This window comes from Pinus tabuliformis, chromosome 3_2, assembly GCF_031772625.1.
Source record: "Pinus tabuliformis cultivar Carrire ecotype Pingquan chromosome 3_2, CPIR1, whole genome shotgun sequence".
NCBI lineage: Eukaryota > Viridiplantae > Streptophyta > Pinopsida > Pinales > Pinaceae > Pinus > Pinus tabuliformis.
Genome location: NC_142302.1, coordinates 1,231,975,808 through 1,232,003,804, shown reverse-complemented (window position 1 = coordinate 1,232,003,804; position 27,997 = coordinate 1,231,975,808). Strand labels below are relative to the sequence as shown.

General features: G+C 37.0%; 2 protein-coding genes across 2 annotated transcripts; both read right to left on the bottom strand.

Annotated features, from left to right (window-relative positions):
- Positions 1-1,043: 1,043 nt before the first annotated feature.
- Positions 1,044-27,997, bottom strand: LOC149185194 (uncharacterized). Its single transcript, XM_089417786.1, has 4 exons — positions 27,938-27,997; positions 27,486-27,904; positions 2,085-2,310; positions 1,044-1,911 (listed from the first exon to the last, which is right to left on the bottom strand). Exons 1-4 carry the CDS (start codon positions 27,957-27,959, stop codon positions 1,337-1,339), a joined length of 1,242 nt encoding a protein of 413 aa, XP_089273912.1. The 5' UTR covers positions 27,960-27,997; the 3' UTR covers positions 1,044-1,336.
- Positions 24,096-25,555, bottom strand: LOC149185195 (uncharacterized). Its single transcript, XM_089417787.1, has 2 exons — positions 25,156-25,555; positions 24,096-24,990 (listed from the first exon to the last, which is right to left on the bottom strand). The coding sequence occupies exons 1-2, from the start codon at positions 25,232-25,234 to the stop codon at positions 24,428-24,430; spliced, it is 642 nt and encodes a 213-aa protein (XP_089273913.1). The 5' UTR covers positions 25,235-25,555; the 3' UTR covers positions 24,096-24,427.

The window sequence follows — 27,997 nt, the reverse complement described above, 5'->3', positions numbered from 1 at the left end:
TAATAAAACTATCGTTTCTTGTTTCTCTTAGTGAAGTAGCTATTTTCTATTTGATTTTAAGAGTTATTTTGTAGTTTTCTTAGCCTTGGTACACTAATAATGGATCTTCATTTTATAAAATGAGTTTATTTATTATTTTAATTAGAAAGTGGATTTATTTGGTCTTTGGATATGGAAATCTCAAATATGTGGTTACCATGTCTCTCATGAAAAGGATACATATATACTTGAATTTGAACACAATTAGGCTTGGGTATTGAGTTGGTGCCAGGAGGAGAGCTTTGTCATTCATATTTGTGAGGCAATTATGAATTTGTTCAAAATGCATGCTCTGTATCTTGAAATGTTAGAATCCTTCCAAATTCCTATTTAAAAGTGAGTTCAAACTTATTTTATTTTAATAAGATCCTCTTTTGATGCAACTCATTATTTTGAAAGTTGAGATAGATTTCTCCTCTTCAAAATAAATTATAGTTAATGGAATTGGACCAAGCTATTGAGAACTTTTCTAAAACCAAAATTATTTATAAAAATTTTAAAATTACGTAAATAATGACTGCATATAATTGCACCAAATCATTGTTTAATTTGATAATAAAAATGAACAAGATTAAATATATTTTATCTTTTATGAAATAATATAAAACATGTATATTTATAATATTACTGGATTATATTATGATGTAAGTTTTAGAAAACTAAGAGATCCAAAGTTCAAATCCCTGATTAAAACACTATTTACTAAGAAAAAGACATATTATAAACCTAAAAAATAATATTAATTATAAAAAATAAAAATAAAAAAAATACATCATTAAAAATTTAATAGGTAAGCGTACATCGAAATTATATCTTAATTATACAAATCCAAATAAGCTTACCTTAAAACATACTCGAGTCTTAAGGTGAAGATATATGATCACGTTATATAAAATAGTTGACTAAGACATATTTTAACTGACACTCAAATTAAACATACTACAAAACTCAATTGTGTAATTCGAATGAAAACCTAAAATGCAAAATTTAAGGTAAAAAAAATATACATACCACAATACTCAATTTTGTAATTCCAACTAAAACCTAAAATGCAAAATTTAAGGTCAAAAAATTATACATAACACAAAACTCAATTTTGTAATTCGAACGAAGACCTTAAAGGCAAAATTTAAGGCCAAAAGGTAAAACGTAAGAGAGTTGTGCTCTGCAGAGTTATACGACGCTGTTGGTTAATGCCAGTACACCTTCGTGTTGCCCGCATGGAAACAATCTATAAGAGAAAACAGTATCCTAAAATGATTATGATTCTCTTATGTTATATAAAACGATCCGACTGTCAGGTTCCGATTGAAGGAGACGAAAGAGTCAGACCAGCTTCTGCCAAGGCCATGGCCAGCCCTGAAATCTTATTTTCATATCTGTCTCGCTGTTCGAGCTGGTTATTGCCCTGATCTGTAGATTTTGATTTTGCCTCTAGATTTCTGTCAGCCGCATTTTTGGCTTTCTCCCTTTGGTGGTCGACCCTGGCATCACACTGCATACCCTTAAGCGTGATGCCTGAAAATGGGAATTGAAGAGAAGAATCCTGGGGCGTGGCCCTTGGGACTAAGTTGGTAGTCCTCTTATAACAACCCACCCATTTGGCTTGCATGTAACCATATTTCCTCCACGGTGGCATGTACATTCCTCTTTCCTTGAGCGATCTTCGGGCCGCGTCGCACATTATTTTGATTATCTCAATTAACTTTTCTTCTCTGCCCACGAACAATACGGGAAGCTGCTGCAGCAGGGCATTGTATTCGACGGTAGGTCTGGCTATCTCGAATTGCTCCTTGAAATCTATGTCCACCAAGAAACGATCGTTTTCCGATCTGGATTCCTCCATAACCACATCAATGAACTCGTAATCGCCTGTACACGCAAACCATATCTCGCCCATTTGAAAAAAAAGAGCGTAAGAATGCCAGCAAATAAATCTATGAAACCATGCCAGTCATAGTGATAGCAACACTATGAAACCGAAAAAGAAAATCGAGTACTGCCTTTTAACGCCAACTGGGTTTTAAGAGAGTAGACTGACTGACCTGCAGGATATCCCGTAGTTTGCTCCCACCGCGAATTGCAGATGGCTGCACTGTATCCCGCGGTACGCAGAGTGTTCATTACGAATCGGCGCCAACTGCTCTTCTTCTCTGCACTCTCGGGAGCATTGAATCTGAATCTGGTTTTTTCCTTCGCCGTCGCTAGGGCTTTCGCTGCATCTTGAAGCAGACGCGACTCAAATGCACTGTCGGTTCTGGAGAAATTACCCTGTAATCTCACAGTAGTCTATCTCAGGAATTCTAATTGATTCAAATTACGTAATAACCTCCTGTGCTGGTCAATACACACAAAATAGAGTACAGTGCACCGGATAAAAGCAATATCAGTGGCATAGATCAATCCAGATTGACTGGTGTTCGGGAATTTTATGCGTAGAGGTTTAAACATGTTAATGCAGAGTAGTTTAAGCAAGTTAAGATTTCCATTATTACCCCTCTATATTGATTTGACTATTTCCATTATTACCCCTCTATATTGATTTGACTAGGACCTAGAGTAATCAAATAGATTGAAATATTTTCATAAATTATTAATTAAAGTTATTAAATTTAATCACATTAGATAGTTTGACTAGCAATTTATGATGTGATAAATTCCAAAGATATTATGAAAATCAGTATAAATTACAAAAATTTAAAATCAAGTAATAATAATAATATTAATATCACTATGAATTACAAAAATCTAAAATCAAGCAATAATAATAATATTAATATTAATTTTTAATGGGCCTAATGGTTAAGAGCATGTGTTACCTGCTAAGAGGTCAAAGGTTCAAAACCAGAGGGTAAGAATATGTATGCTTTTGTAGGTGGGTCCTTTGTCCCACAAAAAAGGGGGTTCTCATACACTAATTTGGTGTCTGACTTGATCGTGACCTTAAAAATGGATAATAAAAATATTATAATACATTATTATTAGATTTAACTTTTTTCAACCTAAGATTATTATTATATACTGCTAGTTTCCTCCTAATAGGTTAACCCTTACCATTATTGTTATATAAATTTACTAATATTATTAGTATTATTATTTACTTTATCATGGTAACGGCTAGTTTTTTTCTTATTTCACATTTACTAGGTCAACCCTAGCTTATAATATTATTTTTCTTAGATTATTATTTTTAATATATTTTGACAATTTCGATAATAAATAATTAATTATTACATAATGGCTAATTTTTAATTTTACTTGTCCTGAGGATGAACCACATTAGTTGGTTCGAAACGTCGACCCAATCCTTACAATGTGATTAATCCGAAAGACTATTTTCTAAATTATGGATCACAAAAGTCTTAGATGTAACATTATTATTAATCTTTTAATACTAATATTAGATTTAATGATTTTTTTTTACATGGTATCATAACAAAATTTATTATTATTATTATTATTATCTATTTTCAAGGTCACCACCAAACCACACAACAAATTGGTGTATGACACCCCTTGTTTCTATGACAAGGGACACACCTCCACCCACTGATTTCACTGATAATTCTACAAAAGCATACATGTTCTAGCCCCTCTAGTTTTGAACATATAACCTCTTAGACCAAAACTATATCAAATTAATATTTTTAAATATTATAATTTTGACCGGAAAAAATTTATGTCTTTAAATATTTTAATATATCTATAAAATATGTTTTTTTTAATATTCATTTAAAAAATATTTAGTTAAAAAAAATATTAAAATATTTTGAAACATGATTTTTTTATTAATAATTTTTTATAAATATAATTATTTTCATTTTTGTTTAAGATAGAAATTAATTTTTTTATTTTTATTATTATTTTATTGCAAACTTGATATACTTGCACATCTAAATCATATTGAGCTATACAATGTCTCTCACTTACACATCTTCTTTATATTAGAATTGTAAAATACCTTTGAGTATAATTATCAAATATTAAAATTCCTAATTTTAATTTTTGGAATTGTAAAGACATTAAATCTTGAAATAAATTTTTTTTAAAGATATTAAATCTTATTTTTTATACTGTAAAATGTAAATTTAACGATGGATTTTTATATATATATATATATATTTATATTTATATTTATATTTATATTTATATTTATATTTCGATACAATATTAGTAAAAAAATTTAACTAAATTCCATTGATATTACCGAACAGAATTTAAATGATAAAACATTTAGAATTTTTTGGGCATAAAATATTATTATCAAATGTTAAAATTCGAGATTTTAATCGTTGGTATTGTACAAAAGTGTGTCAGAAGGTTTTTTATTATTATTTAAATGGCATTGAATCTTATTTTTATAATGGAAATATAAATTTAACCATGGAGAATTATTGTCCAAACGCTATTCCGATTCTGTTAATCAATATTAAAAAAAATCAAGATACAAATTTAATAGTTTTTTATAGCTAAATTCCACCAAAATTACCACCCAAACTTTAAATGATAAAGCATTTATAATTTATAATTTTTCCAGATTTTCAGGTCCTAGCACTAACAGACTCTGATGAAGAGAAGAAAGAGAGTGAAAGACTGATATACCTCCAGCATCTGGCAAAGCTGCTTTCGGACAAAACGGCGCCACGAGGCCTAACAGTTACTTTCGACATCAAAAGGCGACCATTCTCTTTGAAGTTGATGTTGGCCGACGCTCCAGTAACCGTAAATCATGTCGCCAAAGCTTTCGGTGTCGATGTCGTGGTCGCTACCGCTGGTTCTGCAATGGGTCGCCGTATTTGTCGTGTCCAAGTTTCCGCATAACCTTGCTCGGACACCTTTGTTAAGAGGTTCCGTGACAGATTTGGGTTTGATGAGTTGCGAGCGGAGGTGAAGAATGTTAAATTTGTAATTTTACAGCGCATGGTGGTTTTCAGCAAAACCACAAACCGGCTGAAGGGATATCGCACCGCCTTTTGACAAAGGCTGTTTTTCCTTGGAGCCCTCCGAACACCTTCACTTGCCGCCACGCGTCTCTTGTACGAACCCCCCAAAACCATTTTCCCCGGACAGTAAAGTTCGTTTGTTTTGCCCGAGGTTGGTGTGCGAACCTCGTTGGATCAGTCAAGTGGTTTGGGCACGAAATCTCCGCCGTTGATCTCCGGAAGGTGCACGGGCCCATGTCAAATCAATTTTTTTTACGTGGAGTGAAGTTTTGTTTCGTTGACCACCGTGAAGGAAACATTGTAGTTTTAATGCATTTACGTAAAATTTGGTGGCAGCTTTTATTATGGTAATGGGCATACGTCCCATGCCTTTAATACGATATGGGAATATAGTTAATTTTGGTTATGGGCATTGTCCCACATGCCATACGATTTATATTTTTTTTTATATATTTTTTGCATACGTTGTTATATGTTGAAAAAAAACATGGCTACGTGCCGTAGTTTTTCTTTTAAGTTTAGAGTGGAGTGGCTGCGCACAGTAGTGGGATTTTTTTTGTAAATGCACAGCAGTGCTATATAGATTTTGGAATGTAATGCTTTGTATTAGTTTTTTTAAGAACAGAGAGCTGTGTATGTAATTTCCACAGCAGTGGAAGATCTGTGAGAGTAGCAGAGTTTTTTTTTTGTAATTCCCTCTTTGCACAGAGGATGAAATATGTATCAGTTTTTTTTTTGTTTTAATTAATAGAAATGCTTTGTGACTGTGTAATGGTGTCTTCTGAGTCATTTTGATTTTAAGAGGTTCTTGACAAAAGATCCTGGACAGAGTAAACAGAGCATTGTCTCTGTGGTGAATAATTTTATTTGGTTTTGGTATTTCTCCATTAAAAATACCCAACAGTGGTATCAGAGCAAGGCTCAGGCTCTTTGTAGGAGACAAAGAAGCTGAAGGGAGAAGGTTGTTGCTGCAGCAAAACCTCTCAGGCAGTTAGAAGACTCAGACAGCGAAGGAATCAGGTATTCCCCAAAAGCATTTCTCTTGTTATTGCTGAAGACAGTCAGTTTTTAAAAAAAATCACAGTCAAGGATTTAAAACCATAGTTCAAGATGCAAGGAATGGCAAGCACAAGCATGGGTATGTTCAACACCCAGCTCCCACACTTTAATGGGAAGAACTATGACTACTGGTCTATAACCATGAGAGCTTTGTTCATCGCTCAAGATATATGGGAACTAGTAGAATATGGGTTTGAGGAACCAGCAGATGAAAATGAGTTCAATGCACTAACTCAGGGAGAGAAGGATCAGCTGAAGCTCAATAGGAAGAAGGATGCAAAGGCCATTGTTTTGTTGTATCAAGCAGTGGACCAGAGTATATTCCCAAGGGTAGCAGCAGCTACAACATCACACAATGCATGGCAAACCCTAAAAACTGCCTATCAAGGCATGGAGAGAGTGAAGACAGCAAAATTGCAAATGCTGAGAAAGGATTTTGAAAACTTGAACATGAAGGAGTCAGATAACATTGACTCATTCTTCACTCATGTGATTGGGGTAATCACACAAATGAGAACTCATGGAGAAACCATTGAAGATAGGAGAATAGTGGAGAAAATATTGAGGGTTTTACCCTCAAGGTTTGATGCCATAGTCACCACCATTGAAGAGACAAAGGATCTCTCAAGATATTCAGTTGATGAGCTACATGCATCACTGATAACTCATGAGCAGAGGTTGAGTAGGAATGAAAACTCATCCCTTGAGCAAGCCTTCAAGACCCAGATGTCCTTTGGAAGAGGAAGAGGTCAAGGAAGAGGAAACCGAAGAGGAAGAGGCAGAAGCCAGAACAGAGGTGGAAGGAACAGCCTAGCAAATGCACAAGGAAGAGGCAGCAATCCAAATCAGAACCAAGGTCAAGGCAGCAGCCAACAAAGAGATCAGTATCAGGCTCAAGGACAAAGGTATGATAAATCTAATGTTCAGTGCTATTATTGCAAAAAGTATGGACATTATGCTAGTGATTGTAGAAAGAAACAACATGATATGAACAGCAGACAAAATGCAAATGTTACAAGAGAAAACAACAGTCAAGAAAATGTCCTGTTAGCTTGTAACATGGCTGAAACACATAGTGAAGATATTTGGTTTTTAGACTCAGGTTGCAGCAACCATATGACAGGGAATATAGCCCTCTTTTCAGCCTTAAATCAGAATTTGAAATCAGAGGTCACACTAGGAACTGATAGTAAAGTCTCTGTTATGGGAAAAGGGGAGGTAAAAATATTTACAAAGCAAGGAGAAAGGAAAACCATAGCAGATGTATACTATGTCCCCGGAATGAGATGTAACCTATTGAGTGTTGGACAGCTTATCCAAAAGGGTTACAATGTTTACTTTGTAAATGATGTGTGCACCATCATGGACATACCACCCAGCAAAAGATGCATTGCTGAAGTGAAGATGACAAGGAACAGGATGTTCCCTCTCCGGATCCGGGCAGACTTGAAAAACAAAAGGGAAATGGCAGCAGTCACCCAAGAGGCCTTCCAAAGCGTGCCAAAGGATGAGAACTGGTTATGGCACTTGAGATTCGGGCATCTAAATTTTGGAGGTCTAAACTTATTGAGCAGAAAAGGAATGGTAAAGGGATTACCATTGATAGAGAAGCCGGACAGCCTTTGTGAAGGTTGTATATTGGGCAAACAACATAGAGAAAGTTTTCCATCAGGGAAAAGCATAAGGGCAAAGGCACCCTTAGAGATTATCCACTCAGATTTGTGTGGACCAATGCAAGCTCCATCTTTAGCTGGCAGCCTATATTTCTTGACATTCATTGATGATTTTACAAGAAAGACTTGGATATATTTCCTCAAGAACAAAAGTGAAGTCTTTGAGAAATTCCAAAACTTCAAAGCACTTGTGGAGAACCAAAGCGGGCTGCACATAAAAGTATTGAGAACTGATAGAGGAGGTGAGTATATCTCCAATGAATTCCTAAAGTTTTGTAGAGAAAATGGAATACATAAACAGTTCACAACTCGGTACACCCCACAGCAAAATGGAGTTGCTGAAAGGAAAAACAGAACCATCATGGAGATGGCAAGGAGCATGTTGAAGGCAAAGCATTTGCCAAATGAGTATTGGGCTGAAGCTGTACATTGTGCAGTTTATATTTTGAACAGGTGTCCTACAAAGGCAGTCATGAACAAAGTGCCAGAAGAGGCATGGAGTGGGAGAAAGCAAGGAGTCACCCACATGAGAGTTTTTGGGTGTGTGGCCTATGCACACATTCCAGATAAACTAAGGAGGAAGTTGGACAGCAAAGGGGAGAAATGCATCTTCATTGGATACAGTGATGAATCCAAAGCCTACAGGCTGTACATTCCATCTACCAAGAAGTTCTTTGTCAGCAGGGATGTTCAATTCATTGAAGAGGAAGCTTGGGATGGAAGCATAGAGAAAACAGTGAACATTAAAGGCTGTTTGCCTCATGATGAAGATGAAGAGGAGGTGGCTGAAATGAATCCCAAACAGCAGCACCAACACAAGAACAGCAAGGTACACCATTGAGGATCAATGAGAGTGCTTCTCCAAGCACACCACAAGGAGGAAACTCAAGTGCATCTTCAAGCACTTGCACACCAAGTGAAAGAGGTAAGAAGTTTAGAAATCTAAGTGAAATTTATGAAGAAGGAATGAATTCCTTATTTGCCTTGTTTTGTCATGTTGATGATCCTATCCATTTTGAAGAAGCTATTAAAGATAGAAAATGGATAGAAGCTATGGATGAGGAAATGAATGCCATAGAAAGAAACAAAACATGGGATTTGGTTGAATTACCAAAAGGCAAAGAAGTCATTGGTGTGAAATGGGTCTACAAGACCAAGAGCAATGCTGAAGGCAAGATTGAAAGGCATAAAGCAAGGCTGGTTGTCAAAGGATACAAGCAGCAGTATGGGAGAGATTATGAGGAGACTTTCGCCCCGGTTGCAAGAATGGAAACCGTGAGAGCAGTGCTGTCCATAGCAGCTCAAAACAAATGGAAAGTCTACCAAATGGATGTGAAATCAGCATTCCTAAATGGAGTGTTAATGGAAGAGGTCTATGTGGAACAGCCTCTCGGATATGAGAAGAAAGGAGAAGAGCACAAAGTGTGCAAATTGAAGAAAGCTCTTTATGGGCTGAAGCAAGCGCCAAGAGCATGGTACAGCAGGATAGATTCATATCTATTGGATAATGAATTCGACAAGTGTGAAGGAGAACCCACAGTCTACATCAAGGAAAAGGATGGTAAGATTTTAATAGTTGTCTTGTATGTTGATGATGTGATTTTCACAGGTAATGATGATCAGCTCATTAAGAATTTTAAATCAGTCATGAAGGATGAATTTGAAATGACTGATATGGGTTTCTTGAGATACTTCTTAGGCATAGAAGTAGATCAAAATGAAAAAGGAATTTTTATATCTCAAGCAAGATATGTAAATCAAATTTTGAGCAGATTTAAGATGGAAGAATGCAAGGCAGCCATCACTCCCACAGTAATGGGATTAAAGCTCAGCAGAGAGGACAGCAGCAAGGATTTTGATCCTAGCTTGTATAAAAGCATTGTGGGCAGCCTTATGTATTTAACAGCAACTAGGCCTGATATTATGTATGCTGTTAGTTTGATTTCCAGGTTCATGGAGAGGCCAAAGGAGGCACATTGGCAGGCAGCAAAGAGAATTTTGAGGTATGTCAAAGGCACTAAAATGTTTGGAATTTTATATCATACCTCAGAACATTCAGATTTGGTTGGGTACACAGATAGCGATTGGGCTGGAAGTGTAGATGATCGGAAGAGCACTTCCGGTTATGTTTTTAACATGGGTTCAGGAGCCATTTCATGGGCTTCTAAGAAGCAGTCCATTGTAGCATTATCTACAGCAGAGGCAGAGTATGTGGCAGCGACAGCAGCAGCATGTCAGGCAGTATGGATGAGAAGGATGTTGAAAAGCTTAGGCCAAGAGCAGGCAAAAGCGACAGTGGTCTTTTGTGACAATAGCTCAGCTATTGCTTTGTCAAAGAATTCAGTGTTTCATAAGAGAACGAAACACATTGACACAAGGTTTCACTACATCAGAGAATTGGTGAACAATGGAGAAATTGTCCTAGAACATTGCAGGACTCAAGAACAGGTTGCAGACATCTTGACAAAGCCACTGGTTCAGAAGAGTTTCGAATTTTTGAGAAAGTGTTTGGGAATGACTGAACGCGCAGCTGTTAAAATTAAAGGGGAGTGTTAAATTTGTAATTTTACAGCGCACGGTGGTTTTCAGCAAAACCACAAACCGGCTGAAGGGATATCGCACCGCCTTTTGACAAAGGCTGTTTTTCCTTGGAGCCCTCCGAACACCTTCACTTGCCGCCACGCGTCTCTTGTACGAACCCCCCAAAACCATTTTCCCCGGACAGTAAAGTTCGTTTGTTTTGCCCGAGGTTGGTGTGCGAACCTCGTTGGATCAGTCAAGTGGTTTGGGCACGAAATCTCCGCCGTTGATCTCCGGAAGGTGCACGGGCCCATGTCAAATCAATTTTTTTTACGTGGAGTGAAGTTTTGTTTCGTTGACCACCGTGAAGGAAACATTGTAGTTTTAATGCATTTACGTAAAATTTGGTGGCAGCTTTTATTATGGTAATGGGCATACGTCCCATGCCTTTAATACGATATGGGAATATAGTTAATTTTGGTTATGGGCATTGTCCCACATGCCATACGATTTATATTTTTTTTTATATATTTTTTGCATACGTTGTTATATGTTGAAAAAAAACATGGCTACGTGCCGTAGTTTTTCTTTTAAGTTTAGAGTGGAGTGGCTGCGCACAGTAGTGGGATTTTTTTTGTAAATGCACAGCAGTGCTATATAGATTTTGGAATGTAATGCTTTGTATTAGTTTTTTTAAGAACAGAGAGCTGTGTATGTAATTTCCACAGCAGTGGAAGATCTGTGAGAGTAGCAGAGTTTTTTTTTTGTAATTCCCTCTTTGCACAGAGGATGAAATATGTATCAGTTTTTTTTTTGTTTTAATTAATAGAAATGCTTTGTGACTGTGTAATGGTGTCTTCTGAGTCATTTTGATTTTAAGAGGTTCTTGACAAAAGATCCTGGACAGAGTAAACAGAGCATTGTCTCTGTGGTGAATAATTTTATTTGGTTTTGGTATTTCTCCATTAAAAATACCCAACAAAGAAGAGGAGGGGCAGCACAGATGTTGGGTTGATGGCATCGGTCATCTTTGATGAGTTGCGAGCGGAGGTGAAGAAGAGGAGGGGTAGCACAGATGTTGGGTTGATGGCATCAGTCTACTCGGAATCTGTGTTTTCCACTGCGATGGATGTGGAAGCCGCACCTGAGTTGAATCCCCTCTTAACACCTCGATTGTGTAACGAGGGATGACATTTCGGACTGTCACAGGGGCACATTCCCTTGAAAAAGACAACGATTTGGGTTGCGTGGGGATAAAGCAAGCTAAAATTAATAAACTATAAACGTTAAGAGAGGCAGGGTAAAAATCTTTGCGTGGGGATAAAGCAAGCTAAAATTAATAAACTATAAACGTTAAGCGGGGCATGGTAAAAATCGTCGCGTGTTGATCAAGGCAAGCTAAAATATAAATGCTAAACGGTAAAATCTCCTTAGAATGATTATTCCAGGTTATCCATTTTAGAACTATGAACATGCATTAACGATGATACTTTAGCCACGTAATACGTGTGAATTTTGGGATGATGTCTTTCCCACCACCTACATTTTAAGTTTCATGCTTTCCCACCTTCTACATTTTAAGTTTCATGCTTTGGTAAGTATTTACGAGAACTTTCGCTGTCCCTTTTCACATTTCAATATTTTTTTTGAGAAATTTATAAGCACAATGATATTAATAAAGTATTGAAATATCTCTATAGTATTATTTTTCATATTACATATTTCAACCATTTTATTAATGTGAGGGTTTTACTGTGGAGAGGATTAGTCGGTCATGGCTAAATATAACTAGATTATAGTTAAGGAGAGTTTATTATGGTCAATATATAGTTGACTATGAATGACCACGGTTGTTCACATTGAACTATATTGAACTATGATTGTCTATGGTTCATTACAGTTGTTCATGGTTCACCATGGTTGTCCATGGTTCATAAGGTCAATGAAAGGCTACCACATTGAACCATGGTGACCATGACATAGTAAACCTAATAAACTTAGGTCAACCTAGTAAACTTATGTTAATCTAGTAAACCTAGTTGACTATAGTTGATAGTCGATTTGGCCATGGTTGACTATTGACCTAATAAACCTAGTAAACATAGATCAATATAGTAAACCCAAGTCAACCTAGTAAATCTAGTAAACCTCCTAAACATTGATTAATCATATAAACCTAGTAAAATTGAGTCAATATAGTAATCCTACTCAAACTAGGTCAACCTAGCAAACTTAATAAACCTAGTAAACATGGGTCCACCTAGTAAACCTAGGTGTACCTACTAAACCTAATAAACCTAAGTCAACATAGAAAACATAGGTCAACCTAGTGAACCTAGGTAGTCTAGTACATCTAGTAAAGCAAGGTAAACCTAGTAAACCTATGTCAACTTAGGTGGAGTGGGTAATCCTAGTAACTTAGGTCAACCTAGAAAACCATGGTCAAGCTAGTAAACCTAAGTTAGACTAGTAAACCTAGGTCAACATAGTAAATCTAGTAAACCTATTAAATGTAGGTCACCTTAATGAACCTAGGTCAACCTAGTACACCTAATCAATTTTGGTAAACCTAGTAAACCAATTTCAACCTAGTAAACCTAGTAAATCTCCCACGGTTGACCTAACAAACCTATCAAACATAGATCAACCTAGTAAACCTAGGTCAACATGGTAAACCTAGTAAACTTAGGTTAACAAATAAAATGTCTTAATTCATCCAATAAAATGTGTTTAATTCTACATAAATTTAACCAATAAATTTTAAATAGATTAGATGATCATCATCATCATCTTGATTAGGACAAAAAATTGGACTATTAGACCTTAACAAAGAGAGTATTTGGAATTATTTAGAATTGTGTTTGTCTAAAAACATTAAGAATCCAAAATCACCATAATTTTTTTGGTGATTCAGGTTATGAAGGTTGGTTGTATGATAAATATTTTGAGTTTGAAATCTAATCTAAGTCTAACTAAAAGTGCTTTTCATTTTCAACCATCTTAGATTTACAAAGTTTTCACACCTTTCATCCAAACCATTTTGGGAATTGACCAACTACTAGTTTTGCTTTACATAAATCAATGAATATTGAAATTTTTTATAATTTGTTTAGACTCATTATAAAATTAAATGTCTCAAAGTATTGTGAAACCATTTTTTTAACAAGTAAATGTTTTAATCATTTGATTTCATATAATGTTTTAAAATATTTACACATAAAAATGATTCCTCTAACTATTTAATAATTTTCAGTTTAAAATGAATTAAGATTAATTTAGTTTTTTGTTGTTGTTGTAACATTCATATTTATTTACTAGAAGGAAAGGAATATAGCAATTGATTTATCATTGACATGTTGATTTTGTATTTGTTATATTTTAACTATAAATATTTACCCATTTGTTACATGAAAATATTATTTTTTATTATTTTATCGGTGAAAGGAATTAAAAAGAAAAACAAACGAAAGGGCCAAGTCAAAATATAAGAGCAATAAATTAAAATAGAAAAGGGAAGGAATAAACCAAAAGCTAAACTTATAACCAAAGAGAAAAACTAAAATTGTTTCACTTGTTTTTTTCTACTTGAAACTTCTATAGAGTGAAGATTTTTTAACAACTCTATATATATATATATATTACTTTTTTTAGTTGCACAATATTAATAACATACCTGGAATGATATGAATATGCATTCCATCAAATGACTATTTTGGCATATTCATACAAAGATAAAAAACAAAAATATTATAGTTACATGAAATTATGAGGGCTAAATATGATAATATTCAGTTAGTTTCTCATTTTTTCTTTTCTTTTTTTTCAACTTTCACCAAACTCCTTGATTGAGAGTGACTGATACTATTTCCAATTGGTTTCCTTCTACCTTCGAGGGAGATTCTTTGTTTGAGTCCAAACTCTTAGATATATGTGTTCACTTTATGCCCCCTACTTCCTTTTGAATTGGTATGACCACCTTACGTTGCTCTGCTACTATGATCTTCATTATTTCTATACCATTGCTCCTTTCCTCATGTTGATTACTAGGAGTTTGAAGCATTGCTAAGCCAGTGGCCTTATGCTTCTCTTCTCCCTCCTCCATTTGGGATCCTTAGTGATTTTGTGTCTTTGGTTGTTGTTGACTCTAATCCATTTTTTCATCTTCATCGTTAGAAGAAAAAGAATCTGGAAATTTCCAACACTTTGGCTTTTGTGATCTCTTCTTTGTCCTTTTTTTCGCTTGAGGGTATGTGTTCTATAGGTGCCTTTTCTGATGGTAGGTTCGGCACTTGAATGCAGTGTTTTCAAAGTCTAGCCATTGTGTCCACTTGAAATCTTGATGAGTTAAATGGATTCGATCTGGTAGGCCTTTTCTTCGATATATCTCCACCCAGATGCAGGCAAATGTAAAGATACCTTTGTCCATTCTTTCTAGATCCATATTTAGAAATCTCCCCAATGAATTTCCAATGCCTTCTAAAACTTGATGGTGCCAAAAAGGAAGCAGGAGGTTGTGTAAACTTACCTTTATCGACATCTTTGTAACCACCATTATTGTGGCATAAAAAATTGGAAACCATGGGGTAACGAAGAGATTCACCTTCCCCAAACCATGGTCCTTCATTTATAACACATTCCAGGTCTTTCCGATTGTCAAATTGCACCATAAAAAATCCCCTCGCACACAGGTAGATATCACAATCTTTGATCCGTTTGAGGTAGATCCATTGATGTATATCTTCAAACTTGGGCTAGAAGCCATTAAATCAACAGATAAAAGCTCTATCTTGAAGAACCATGAAAATCCCACTCACTTCTGGGAGTTTTACTAACATATCTGGTGCTTTCTCCGTCTTCTCAACTAGGTAAGGTCCTAGGATTGTCAAATTTAGGTTGGGGGTGGGTGACGGGGGGTTGTTTGTTTTGTGTGTTAACTTTCCCTCTCACTGCATCCTTATAAGAAACCATAGCTTTACTAGTTGAAGTTATTCCAAGTGGAAAGCTCATTCCTATGGCTCCACCCTGCAATTTAAAATTTATAATGATTGTAGAATTATGTTCAATATCGTACTCTTTCAATTTGATGATATCTTACAATAATTTACCCTCATAAATTAGGTTCTGAAAATTTTCTAATAACTCTAACTTTTCCTATACTTTCTTTTGTAGATATGAATCTAGCTTCATTGAAGTAGCCCCCGTGAGAATTGATTTCCCATTTAGGGTATTCAAAAAATTATAAAATTCTTCCCCACGATCAAAATATGAAACCCGAAGATCATCAACCCTATCTGAAAGTGATGGCCCATGACCTAGATACGGGGCATATTTCTTTCAGCTTCCATCTATCTGAAGCATGAATTATCTCCAGACATGAGCGTAACAACATCCTAGCTTCAATAAGAAAAGAAAACTCACGAATTCATACATATATCCTTGGATCCAGATTGCATATATTAATTAGTGATTGACACACGACCACTGATTTTGTGTAAATTTGTTGAAAAGGTGAATCGAAACATACCCCGTCGACAAATCCCACATGTAAGAGCAAAGGCTCTGTTGGGGATTTTTGTGTCAAAATCCCAAAAACAAACAACCAAACTGAACAGAGCAGACCAATGCTCTGTTTTGCACATACAGGATCTTAGCACAGAGAAGCTTTAAAACAAATTACTGAGAACAGAGTATTGAACACACATATAAAGGATTTGTATTCAAAATAAACTGATACAAAATTCATCCTCTTACACTCAGAGGGATTCACCAAGAGATTGCTTCAAATGCAGTTCCAAAAGCAAAACATACAAACTGTTACAAATTTGCACAAACAGAAAACATTTCTGCACTGCTGTGCATTCCTCTCACATTGCTATACTACGCTGCTGCGTATTTTTTTGAACATCACTCGCGCTGCTGCGTTCTATTTTCTTCGCACTTCTGTGCATTACAATACCACATAAAACGAATACAAGAACATTACATATATATGTTAACAAAACAAAACAAAAGAACTTACTTCACGTTTTCACTTCCCAGCTTCCGTAAAAAAAAATTAAATGTTTTTACCAGCCTTTACTTGTGCCCATACTCCCGCTGAAACAAAATTAAAAATTTCATCAAAACTTACCAACCCACAGTAAATTGCATTTACTGTTTTACTGACATTTACTGACAGTAAAGAGACTTTTACTTCACGTCAAATTTATTTGCTGCTGGCTTGTACTTTAACCATTGACTTCATTTATATCGCATCGCAAAATCTCTTTTAGCGGAACACTAAAGTGGAGCACACACACATTAGTGCGATCTGCGATATGCGATCAGATCGCATCGCACCATCGCAATCGGGGAAATCAAGTGAACAAAACGGAGGGTGACAAGGTGAGTTTGCGATTTGCGATATGCGATGGATCACATCGCAAATAAAAATAAAGCTGCAGTTGAAATTATATTTCAACACTCCTCTTTAATTTCAACTGCTGGGTTTTCAGTCATACCCAGACGCTTCCTTAAAGATTCAAAGTTCTTCTGATCCAGTGGCTTGGTCAGAATATCCGCAACCTGTTCTTGAGTGCTGCAATGATGTAAATTGATTTCTCCATTGTTCACCAATTCTCTGATGTAATGAAACCTTGTATCAATGTGTTTCGTTCGCTTGTGAAACACAGAATTCTTGGACAACGCAATAGCTGAGCTATTATCACAGAAAATAACTGTTGCTGTAGCCTGCTCTTGGCATAGACTTCTTAACAGTCTCCTCATCCAAACCGCTTGACACGCTGCTGCTGTAGCTGCCACGTACTCTGCTTCTGCTGTAGACAACGCCACAATTGGCTGTTTCTTGGAAGCCCATGAAATGGCTCCTGAACCCATGTGAAAGACATAACCGGAAGTGCTTTTCCGATCATCCACACTTCCAGCCCAATCGCTATCGGTGTAGCCAACTAAATCTGAATTTTCTGAAAAGGTATACAAAATGCCAAATCTCTTTGTACCTTTGACATACCTCAGAATTCTTTTTGCTGCCTGCCAATGTGCCTCTTTTGGCCTCTCCATGAATCTGGAAATCAAACTAACAGCAAACATTATGTCAGGCCTAGTTGCAGTCAAATACATAAGGCTGCCAACTATGCTCTTGTACAAGCTAGGATCAAAATCCTTGTTGTTGTCCTCTTTGCTGAGTTTTAATCCCATTACCGTGGGAGTGATTGTTGCCTTACACTCTTGCATGTGGAATCTTTCCAACACCTCATTTACATATCTTGCTTGAGAGATAAAAATCCCATTTTCATTTTGATCTACTTCTATTCCTAAGAAGTATCTCAGCAAACCCATGTCAGTCATCTCAAATTCCTCTTTCATGACTGATTTGAAGTTTTCAATGAGGTAGTCATCATTACCTGTAAAAATAACATCATCAACATACAAGACAATAATTAAAATCTTGCCATCCTTTTCTTTGATGTAGACGGTGGGTTCTCCCTCACATTTGTCAAATTCATTTTCCAGTAGATAGGAATCTATTCTACTGTACCACGCTCTTGGCGCTTGCTTCAACCCATAAAGAGCTTTCTTCAATCTGCATACTTTGTGTTCTTGGCCTTTCTTCTCATAGCCTAGAGGTTGTTCAATGTAAACCTCCTCCTTTAACACTCCATTTAGGAATGCCGATTTCACATCCATTTGGTAAACTTTCCATTTGTTTTGTGCTGCTATGGACAGCACTGCTCTCACGGTTTCCATTCTTGCAACCGGGGCGAAAGTCTCCTCATAATCTCTCCCATACTGCTGCTTGTACCCTTTGACAACAAGTCTTGCCTTGTGCCTTTCAATTTTTCCTTCAGCATTGCACTTGGTCTTATAGACCCATTTGACTCCAATGACTTCTTTACCTTTTGGTAGCTCAACCAAATCCCATGTCTTGTTTCTCTCTATGGCATTCATCTCCTCATCCATAGCTTCTATCCATTTCTTATCTTTAATTGCATCTTCGAAATGAATAGGATCATCAACATGACAATACAAGGCAAATAAGGAATTCATTCCTTCATTATAAATGTCACTCAAATTTCTGAATTTCTTACCTTGTTCATTCGGTGTGCAAGTGCTTGAGGATGCACTTGAATTTCCTCCTTGTGGTGTGCTTGGAGAAGCACTCTCATTTCTCCTCAAGGGTGTTCCTTGCTGTCCTTGTGTTGGCGCTGCTGTTTGGGGATGTATTTCTACCATTTCTTCATCATCTTCATCATGAGACAAACAGTTTTTAACATTAACTGTTTTCTCTATGCTTCCATCCCAAGCTTCCTCCTCAATAAACTGAACATCTCTGCTCACAAAGAATTTCTTGGTGGATGGGATATACAACCTGTAAGCTTTGGATTCCTCACTGTATCCAATGAAGATGCATTTCTCCCCTTTGCTGTCCAACTTCCTCCTTAGCTGATCTGGTATGTGTGCATAGGCCACACATCCAAAAACTCTCAAGTGGGTGACACCTTGCTTTCTCCCACTCCATGCTTCTTCAGGCACTTTGTTCATTACAGCTTTTGTAGGACACCTATTCAAGATATATACAGCACAGTTTACGGCTTCAGCCCAATAATCATTTGGCAAATGCTTTGCCTTCAACATGCTCCTCGCCATATCCATAATGGTTCTGTTCTTCCTTTCAGCAACTCCATTTTGCTGTGGGGTGTACCTTGCTGTAAACTGCTTGTGAATTCCATTTTCTCTGCAAAAACATAAAAATTCTTTGGAGATATACTCACCTCCTCTGTCAGTTCTCAAAACTTTAATACGCAGCCCACTTTGATTTTCCACAAGTGCTTTGAAATTTCGGAATTTTTCAAACACTTCCGATTTGTTCTTCAAGAAATAAACCCAAGTCTTTCTTGTAAAATCATCAATGAATGTTAGAAAATATTGGCTGCCTGCTAAAGATTGATTTTGCATGGGTCCACATAAATCTGAGTGGATAATTTCTAAGGGTGCCTTTGCCCTTATGCTTTTCCCGCTTGGAAAACTTTCTCTGTGTTGTTTTCCTAATATGCAGCCTTCACAAAGGCTGTCCGGTTTCTCTATCAATGGTAATCCTCTTACCATTCCTTTTCTGCTCAACAAGTTAAGACCTCCAAAGTTGAGATGTCCAAATCTCAAGTGCCACAACCAATTTTCATCCTTTGGCACACTTTGGAGAGCCTCTTGGGTAACTGCTGCCATTGCATCTTTGTTTTTCAAATCTGCCCTTATTCTGAGAGGGAACATTATGTTCCTCGTCATCCTCACTTCAGCAATGCATCGCTTGCTGGGTGGAATATCCATGATGGTGCATACATCATTCTCAAAGAAAACATTGTAACCCTTTTGAACAAGCTGTCCAATACTCAAGAGGTTACATCTCATTCCAGGAACATAATAGACATCTGTTATGGTTTTCCTTTCTCCTTGCTTTGTAAATATTTTAACTTCTCCTTTACCCATAACAGAAATTTTGCTATCAGTCCCAAGTGTGACTTGTGACTTCACACTTTGATCTAAAGCAGAAAACAAAGCTATGTTTCCTGTCATATGGTTGCTGCAACCGGAGTCTAGAAACCATATATCTTCACTATTTGTTTCAGCCATATTGCAAGCTAACAAAACATTATCTTGGCTGACATTTTCTCTAGTAATATTTGCACTAGAGCTATTACTCACATCATGCTGCTTCTTTCTACATTCACTGGCATAATGCCCATATTTTTTACAATAATAACATTGGACATTGGGTTTTTCATACCTTTGTCCTTGAGCATGATGTTGTCCTCCTTGTTGGCTGCTGCCTTGACCTTGGTTCTGATTTGGATTGCTGCCTCTTCCTTGAGCATTTGCTGGACTGTTCCTTCCGCCTCTGTTCTGGCTTCTGCCTCTTCCTCTCTTGTTTCCTCTGCCTTGACCTCTTCCTCTTCCAAAGGACATCTGGGTCTTGAAGGCTTGCTCTAGAGATGAGTTTTCATTTCTACTCAACCTTTGCTCATGTGTTATCAGTGATGCATGAAGTTCATCAACTGAAAAGTTTGAGAGATCCTTTGTCTCTTCTATGGTGGTGATAATCACATGGAACCTTGAGGGTAGGCACCTCAATAGTTTCTCCACAATCCTCCTTTCTTCAAGTATCTCTCCATGAGATCTTATTTGTGTGACCAGGCCAATTACTTGAGTGAAGAATGAGTCAATATTGTCTGACTCCTTCATGCACAGGTTCTCAAAATCTTTCCTCAGCAACTGTAGTTTTGCTGTCTTCACTTTCTCCATTCCTTGATAGGCTGTTTTAAGAGTTTGCCATGCATCTTTGGATGTCTTAGCTGCTGCTAACCTTGGAAAAACGCTTCCATGCACTGCTTGATACAAGAAGAAGAGAGCTTTTGAGTCCTTCTTCTTGTGGCTCTTTAACAGATCTTTCTCTCCCTGAGTTAGTGCATTAAACTCATTCTCATCTGCTGGTTGTTCAAAACCATCTTCAACTATTTCCCATAAGTCTTGGGAAGCAAACAAGGCTTTCATTGTTATTGCCCAATAGTCATAGTTTTTGCCATCAAATAATGGGAGCTGCATACCCATGCTATTGCTGGTGCTGGTGCCAGCCATTCTTGCACTACTTGACTATGCTTCAAAATACTTCACTGTGTATTTTAAAATAACAGACTGTCTTCAACAGCAACACACAAAAAAAAAACTTTGAGAAATACCTTGGATTCTTTTGCCTGAGTCTTCACTTTCCTGGAGAAGCTGCTGCAGCAAAAGTCTTTCCTTCAGCTTCTTTGAACCCTTCAAAGAGCCTGGATTAGCTCTGATACCACTGTTGGGGATTTTTGTGTCAAAATCCCAAAAACAAACAACCAAACTGAACAGAGCAGACCAATGCTCTGTTTTGCACATACAGGATCTTAGCACAGAGAAGCTTTAAAACAAATTACTGAGAACGGAGTATTGAACACACATATAAAGGATTTGTATTCAAAATAAACTGATGCAAAATTCATCCTCTTACACTCAGAGGGATTCACCAAGAGACTGCTTCAAATGCAGTTCCAAAAGCAAAACATACAAATTGTTACAAATTTGCACAAACAGAAAACATTTCTGCACTGCTGTGCATTCCTCTCACATTACTATACTACGCTGCTGCGTATTTTTTTGAACATCACTCGCGTTGCTGCGTTCTATTTTCTTCGCACTTCTGTGCATTACAATACCACATAAAATGAATACAAGAACATTACATATATATGTTAACAAAACAAAACAAAAGAACTTACTTCACGTTTTCACTTCCCATGCTTCCGTATAAAAAATTAAATGTTTTTACCAGCCTTTACTTGTGCCCATACTCCCGCTGAAACAAAATTAAAAATTTCATCAAAACTTACCAACCCACAGTAAATTGCATTTACTGTTTTACTGACATTTACTGACAGTAAAGAGACTTTTACTTCACATCAAATTTATTTGCTGCTGGCTTGTACTTTAACCATTGACTTCATTTATATCGCATCGCAAAATCTCTTTTAGCGGAACACTAAAGTGGAGCACACACACATTAGTGCGATCTGCGATATGCGATCAGATCGCATCGCACCATCGCAATCAGGGAAATCAAGTGAACAAAACGGAGGGTGACAAGGTGAGTTTGCGATTTGCGATATGCGATGGATCGCATCGCAAATAAAAATAAAGCTGCAGTTGAAATTATATTTCAACAGGCTCGATGGCGATCTCAGAGGGAAATAATGTTAAATGCGAAACCCAATGAATCCAATACGCCCGACGTTGACTCTCTTGCCATCCATCGCCCACGTCATCTTCCGCCAACAACTCCACTGCCCACCGACTTCTAGACACCACCTTTTTTCACATGCAGAAAACATGTTCATAGAGCCTTGGATCATCAATAAGTATGTAGTCTTGCCTCAAGTTGAGCAATGCAAGGCAGGGCCTGCAATGTAATAGAAGTCTGTGATTTTGTTCTCCATTGTTGTTTATTTTATTTCTGTCTGAGATCAATTTTATTCTCTTTTGTGTTTTCTGATTACCATCAACTGGTATCAGAGCCAGTTCCTCACCAAGGTTGATTTCTCACCGACTGCCAGTTTTGGTTTATGTCTTGGACACGTCGATACCTCTCATATACGGTGAGTTTTGGTTGATCTTGGAAAATGTCGATTCCTCTCATAGACGGCAAGTTCTGGTTCATTTCTCATGCTCTCATAAACGGTTCATAGCATAGCGATGACTCTCTCTGGCCCGTTGTATTCAACAACTTTTTTCCACACCCCTATCACTTCTAGTCCCTGCGGCCTCTTTGGACACCCTGTGCATGCCACTGTCTTGATTGCAAGGCGTCGAGGCTCAACGATGCACCAACGAGCTCTTCTCTAGAAAAGTTTCGCTATCTCGTGGAGACCTTTGCAGGGATGAGGGGATGACCAGTGAAATTGTATGGCATCGTGTCTGTTAGTATGTCTTCCACTGACAAATATTTATGAAGATATCCATTTAAATAAGTTGAGTTGACATCGATTAAAGGAAATTTTTATAATGACTTTATGAAAGTAGTCATTGATTTAAATAAGTTTAATGTTGTCAATGATTATATAAAGGCTTTCTCTCTTAAATTTGAGAATGAGGTCCATTCAAATAAATTGATTAAGTTGGAAACGATTATATAATGGTTTTATCTCTTAAATTTGAGAAGGGGTTTGAAGTCATGTATTCTAATTAATTAATTAAGAAGAAGAGGTGCTCCTTTGTTATATGATAAATTTCTTTAAAGCACATGGATTTTTAATTTTAAAATGGTGTAATGAGTAAAGTCTTATTTTGTGAGTGGAGTTTTTTGGTTTTTAGGGTGTGAATTTTATTGAGAATGGAGACAACAATATTAACTAGCATGAAAAAGTTGAGTAGGGTTAATTTTTCCCTATGGAAATCACAGATGGAGAATATACTAATTTTAAAGGATCAATATTTTCTGATTGAGGGTATTGTAAAGAAACCCTCATCGATGACAAACGAAGAATGGAATAAACTAGATATAAAGGTGATTGTTACAATCCGCCAATATCTAGCAAATAATGTGTATTTCATTGTTTCGGGAGAAAAGACGACAAAAGGATTATGGAATAAGCTCCATGATATATATGAGAAGAACACGAGAACAAAGTGTTCATGATGAAGAAGCTTTTAAATTTATGAAGGAGGGTGCTTCAGTTCCTGAGTACTTGAACGAATTTAATATTATTACTAGTTAGCTTGCCTCTATTAAAATAATACCAGATGATGAAATTAGAGCTATTTTGTTAATGTGTTCTATGTTAGACAATTGGAAAAATTTAATTGTAGCTATCAGTACTTCAACACCTTCAGAACCTGAAGTTTGATGATTTCAGCAACAGTTTAAGGCGTGACGAGCTGGGACACAAGTCAATTGCGGAAAATCGGGGGAGAAGCTCTAGCTCTAGCCGATCATGGTAGGAGAATTGATGGAGGTTGATAAGGGCGTTCAAGATCGAGAGACCGATCGAAATCAAAGAGGGAAAAGCTCATTTGCTTTCATTTTAGTAAACCAGTGCACATAAAGAAAGAATGTCAAGTCTAGAAAAAAAAAAAGAAAATAGAAAAATTATATCTTAATTATACGAATCGAAATAAACTTACCCACTGACAGTCAAATTAAAACCCACCACAAAACTCAATTGTGTAATTCGAATGAAAACCTAAAATGCAAAATTTAAGGTAAAAAATATACATACCACAATACTCATTTTTGTAATTCGAACGAAAACTTAAAATGCAAAATTTAAGTTCAAAAAATTATACATACCACAAAACTCAATTTTGTAATTCGAACAAAAACCTAAAAAGCAAAGTTTAAGGCCAAAAGATAAAACGTAAGAGAGTTGTGCTCCGCACAGTTATACCACGCTGTTGGTTAATGCCAGTATACCTTCGTGTTTCCCGCACGGGAAACAATCTGCAGGAGAAAACTATATCCTAAAATGATTATGAATCTCTTATTTTATACCTATAAAACGATCTGACTGTCAGGTCCCGATAGGTGAATTGGAGATTGCAGATTTTTGGAATATTCCAGCATCTGGGCGCGGTTAAAAAATTGACCTCACCTCGGATTCCGGGATGGCTTGTTCCGATTCAAGGAGACGAAGGAGTCAGAGCAGCTTCTGCCAAGGCCCTGGCCAGCCCTGAAATCTTATTTTCATATCTGTCTCGCTGTTCGAGCTGGTTATTGCCCTGATCTGTAGATTTTGATTTTGCCTCTAGATTTCTGTCAGCCGCATTTTTGGCTTTCTCCCTTTGGTGGTCGACCCTGGCATCACACTGCATACCCTTAAGCGTGATGCCTGAAAATGGGAATTGAAGAGAAGAATCCTGGGGCGTGGCCCTTGGGACTAAGTTGGTAGTCCTCTTATAACAACCCACCCATTTGGCTTGCATGTAACCATATTTCCTCCACGGTGGCATGTACATTCCTCTTTCCTTGAGCGACCTTCTGGCCGCGTCGCACATTATTTTGATGATCTCAATTAACTTGTCTTCTCTGCCCACGAACAATACGGGAAGCTGCTTCAGCAGGGCATTGTATTCGACTGCAGGTCTGGCTATCTCGAATTGCTCCTTGAAACCTATGTCCACCAAGAAACGATCGTTTTCCGATTTGGATTCCTCCATAACCACATCAATGAACTCGTAATCGCCTGTACACGCAAACCATATCTCGCCGATTTGAAAAAAAAAAAGCGTAAGAACGCCAGCAAATAAATCTATGAAACCATGCCAGTCATAGTGATAGCAACACTATGAAACCCAAAAAGAAAATCGACTGCCTTCCAACTGGGTTTTAAGAGAGTATACTGACTGACCTGCAGGATATCCCGTAGTTTGCTCCCACCGCGAATTGCAGATGGCTGCATTGTATCCCGCGGTACGCAGAGTGTTCATTACGAATCGGCGCCAACTGCTCTTCTTCTCTGCACTCTCGGGAGCATTGAATCTGGTTTTTTCCTTCGCCGTCGCTAGGGCTTTCGCTGCATCTTGAAGCAGACGCGACTCAAATGCAATGTCGGTTCTGGAGAAATTACCATGTAATCTCACAGTAGTCTATCTCAGGAATTCTAATTGATTCAATTTACGTAATAACCTCCTGTGCTAGTCAATACACACAAAATAGAGTACAGTGCACCAGATAAAAGCACTATCAGTGGCATAGATCAATCCAGATTGACTGTTCTTGGGGAATTGTGTGACAACAAGTTTTAATGCAGCGTAGTTTAAACAAGTTTAAGATTTCCATTTTTCTGCATGCTAATGCTATTTCCAACAAGCTAATGCTATTTCCAACCTTATTGCGGTTGATGCTATTTCCAACCTTATTGCGGTTGACAAGGGAGGGAAATAGCGCTCGCCCTCTCTTTCCACGCTCCATCTATTTGTTCAAAGTGCTGTGGAGAGAGATGGCGATTAGAAATAGGAATCGCCTTCTATAATATGAGTTTAAAATATTATCATCTAATGTAAAAATTCGAGATTTTAATCTTTGGAATTCTACAGGCGTGTGTTAGAAGTTTGTTGTTTTTTAAGACATCGAATGTTGAATGTTATATTTTATAGTCGAAAATGTAAATTTACCAATGGAAAATTCAGATTCTATTCAGCGATATCTTTTTTAATATGTTTCTAGATATAAAATTAATAATTTTTTTATATTAGATATCATTTTGGGATTCAACTGCGTTAAGTAAGTCATTCACGTATGACCATTTCCAAGGTAGTCGTAACTGACTAATTTCTCATGATTTTTGAATAGTTCACTTAGCACTCATTGCATCGGGTTTAATATGTTTCTATATATAAAATTAATAATTTTTTTATATTAGATATCATTTTGGGATTCAACTGCGTTAATTAAGTCATTCACGTATGACCATTTCCAAGGTAGTGTGATGCTCACAGGGGTGAAGAAGTGGAATTGAAATGAATCACATAGCATCAATCATCACTTCCGGGGCTTGCACCCGGTAACCAGGGCTTCCCAGGTACTAATTTCTCATGATTTTTGAATAGTTCACTTACCACTCATTGCATCGGGTGATGCTCACAGGGGTGAACAAGTGGAATTGAAATGAATCACATAGCATCAATCATCACTTCCGGGGCTTGCACCCGGTAACCAGGAGGTCACCCATCCCAGATCTCCTCTAGCTCAAGCGTGCTTAACAGTGGAGTTTTCCCCACAATCAAGCCCACTTAGCTTGCTACCCCATTTGCAAAACCTTAGCAAGTATTGTGCCTCATGAACCATTCAAGAAGAAATCCCTTCACTCTTTTTGAATTTAAATGATAAAACATTTAGAATTTTTTGGACTTTAAATATTATTATCACATGTTAAAATTCTAGAATTTAATGGTTGGAATTGTACAAATGTGTGTCATAATATTTTTTAATATGACATTGAATCTTATTTTTATATAACTAATTTAAGATAAAAATTTAATAATTTTTTTATCACTAAATTCCACTAAAATTACCGCCCAAACTTTAACTGATAAATCATTTATAATTTTTCCTTTTAATAGATTTCCAGTTCCTAGCACTAACAGACTCTGATGAAGAAAGAGAGGAAAACATTCTTGTAAAGTGTTCGGCACTGTAGGATAAGAGAAACCTATACTGTTCAAGGGTGTTTACCATTTCAGGGTTTGAGAAAAATGGCGATAAGTTTTGTGGGTTTTTAATTCAAGTTATATGGGGCGTTTTTAATTTTAGGGTTGTTTTTTGGTATGATGTGTAATTTTGTTTATTAGTTATCAAAGTTGAAATTCTGTTATATTAACTTAAATAAAAAAATTATACAAAATATTTAAATAATATTTATTTATAAAAAAAATTATATTAAAAAAAAATAGATTCCATCTCTAAACTAGTATTAAATCAGTATATAAAAGAAAGACCTATCCCGAGTTTGAAAATAATTAACATGGAGCTGAAAATGGAGGATGTGGGATGATCTGACGGTGAGGGTTTTATGTATGGATTCAATAACTAAATATGTCTAATATTTAAAAACCGTTCCGGAACTATGAAACATCTCTATAGGGACATTGTTATGGTGAGCGAATTTCGCAGTAAAGTAGTAACAAAAGCGGACCTAGGTAGTCACGCTAATAATTAAAATGTGAAAGACTGATGTACCTCCAGCATCTGGCAAAGTTGCTTTCTGATAAACGGCGCCACGAGGCCGTCGATAGTCACCTCACAGTAACTTTCGACATCAAAAGGCGACCATTCTCTTTGAAGTCGATGTTGGCCGACGCTCCAGTTACCGTAAATCATGTCGCCAAAGCTTTCGGTGTCGATGTCGTGATCGCTACCGCTGGTTCTGCAATGGGTCGCCGTATTTGTCGTCGCCAAGTTTCCGCATAACCTTGGTCGGACACCTTCATTAAGAGGTTCCGTGACAGATTTGGGTTTGATGAGTTGTGAGTGGAGGTGAAGAAGAGGAGGGGCAGCACAGATGTTGGGTTGATGGCATCGGTCATGCTTGATGTTTATACTTGGAATCTGCGTTTTACTGTGGGGCTGGTCGGCTGCGATGGATGTGGAAGCCGCACCTGTGAAGGCTGCGATGGATGTGGAAGCCGCACCTGTGAAGGCTGCGATGGACATTTTTGCTGAATCCCCTCTTAACACCTCGATTGTGTAAC

Coding starts and splice junctions, on each gene's coding strand:
- LOC149185194 (XM_089417786.1), bottom strand. CDS start 27,959: ATGTCCATCGCAGCCTTCACAG. Junction 2,311..27,485: donor AACTTTGCCAGATGCTGGAG/GTACATCAGTCT, acceptor GTGAGATTACAG/GGTAATTTCTCCAGAACCGA. Junction 1,912..2,084: donor AACTACGGGATATCCTGCAG/GTCAGTCAGTCT, acceptor TTGCGTGTACAG/GCGATTACGAGTTCATTGAT.
- LOC149185195 (XM_089417787.1), bottom strand. CDS start 25,234: ATGAACACTCTGCGTACCGCGGGATACAATGCAGCCATCTGCAATTCG. Junction 24,991..25,155: donor AACTACGGGATATCCTGCAG/GTCAGTCAGTAT, acceptor TTGCGTGTACAG/GCGATTACGAGTTCATTGAT.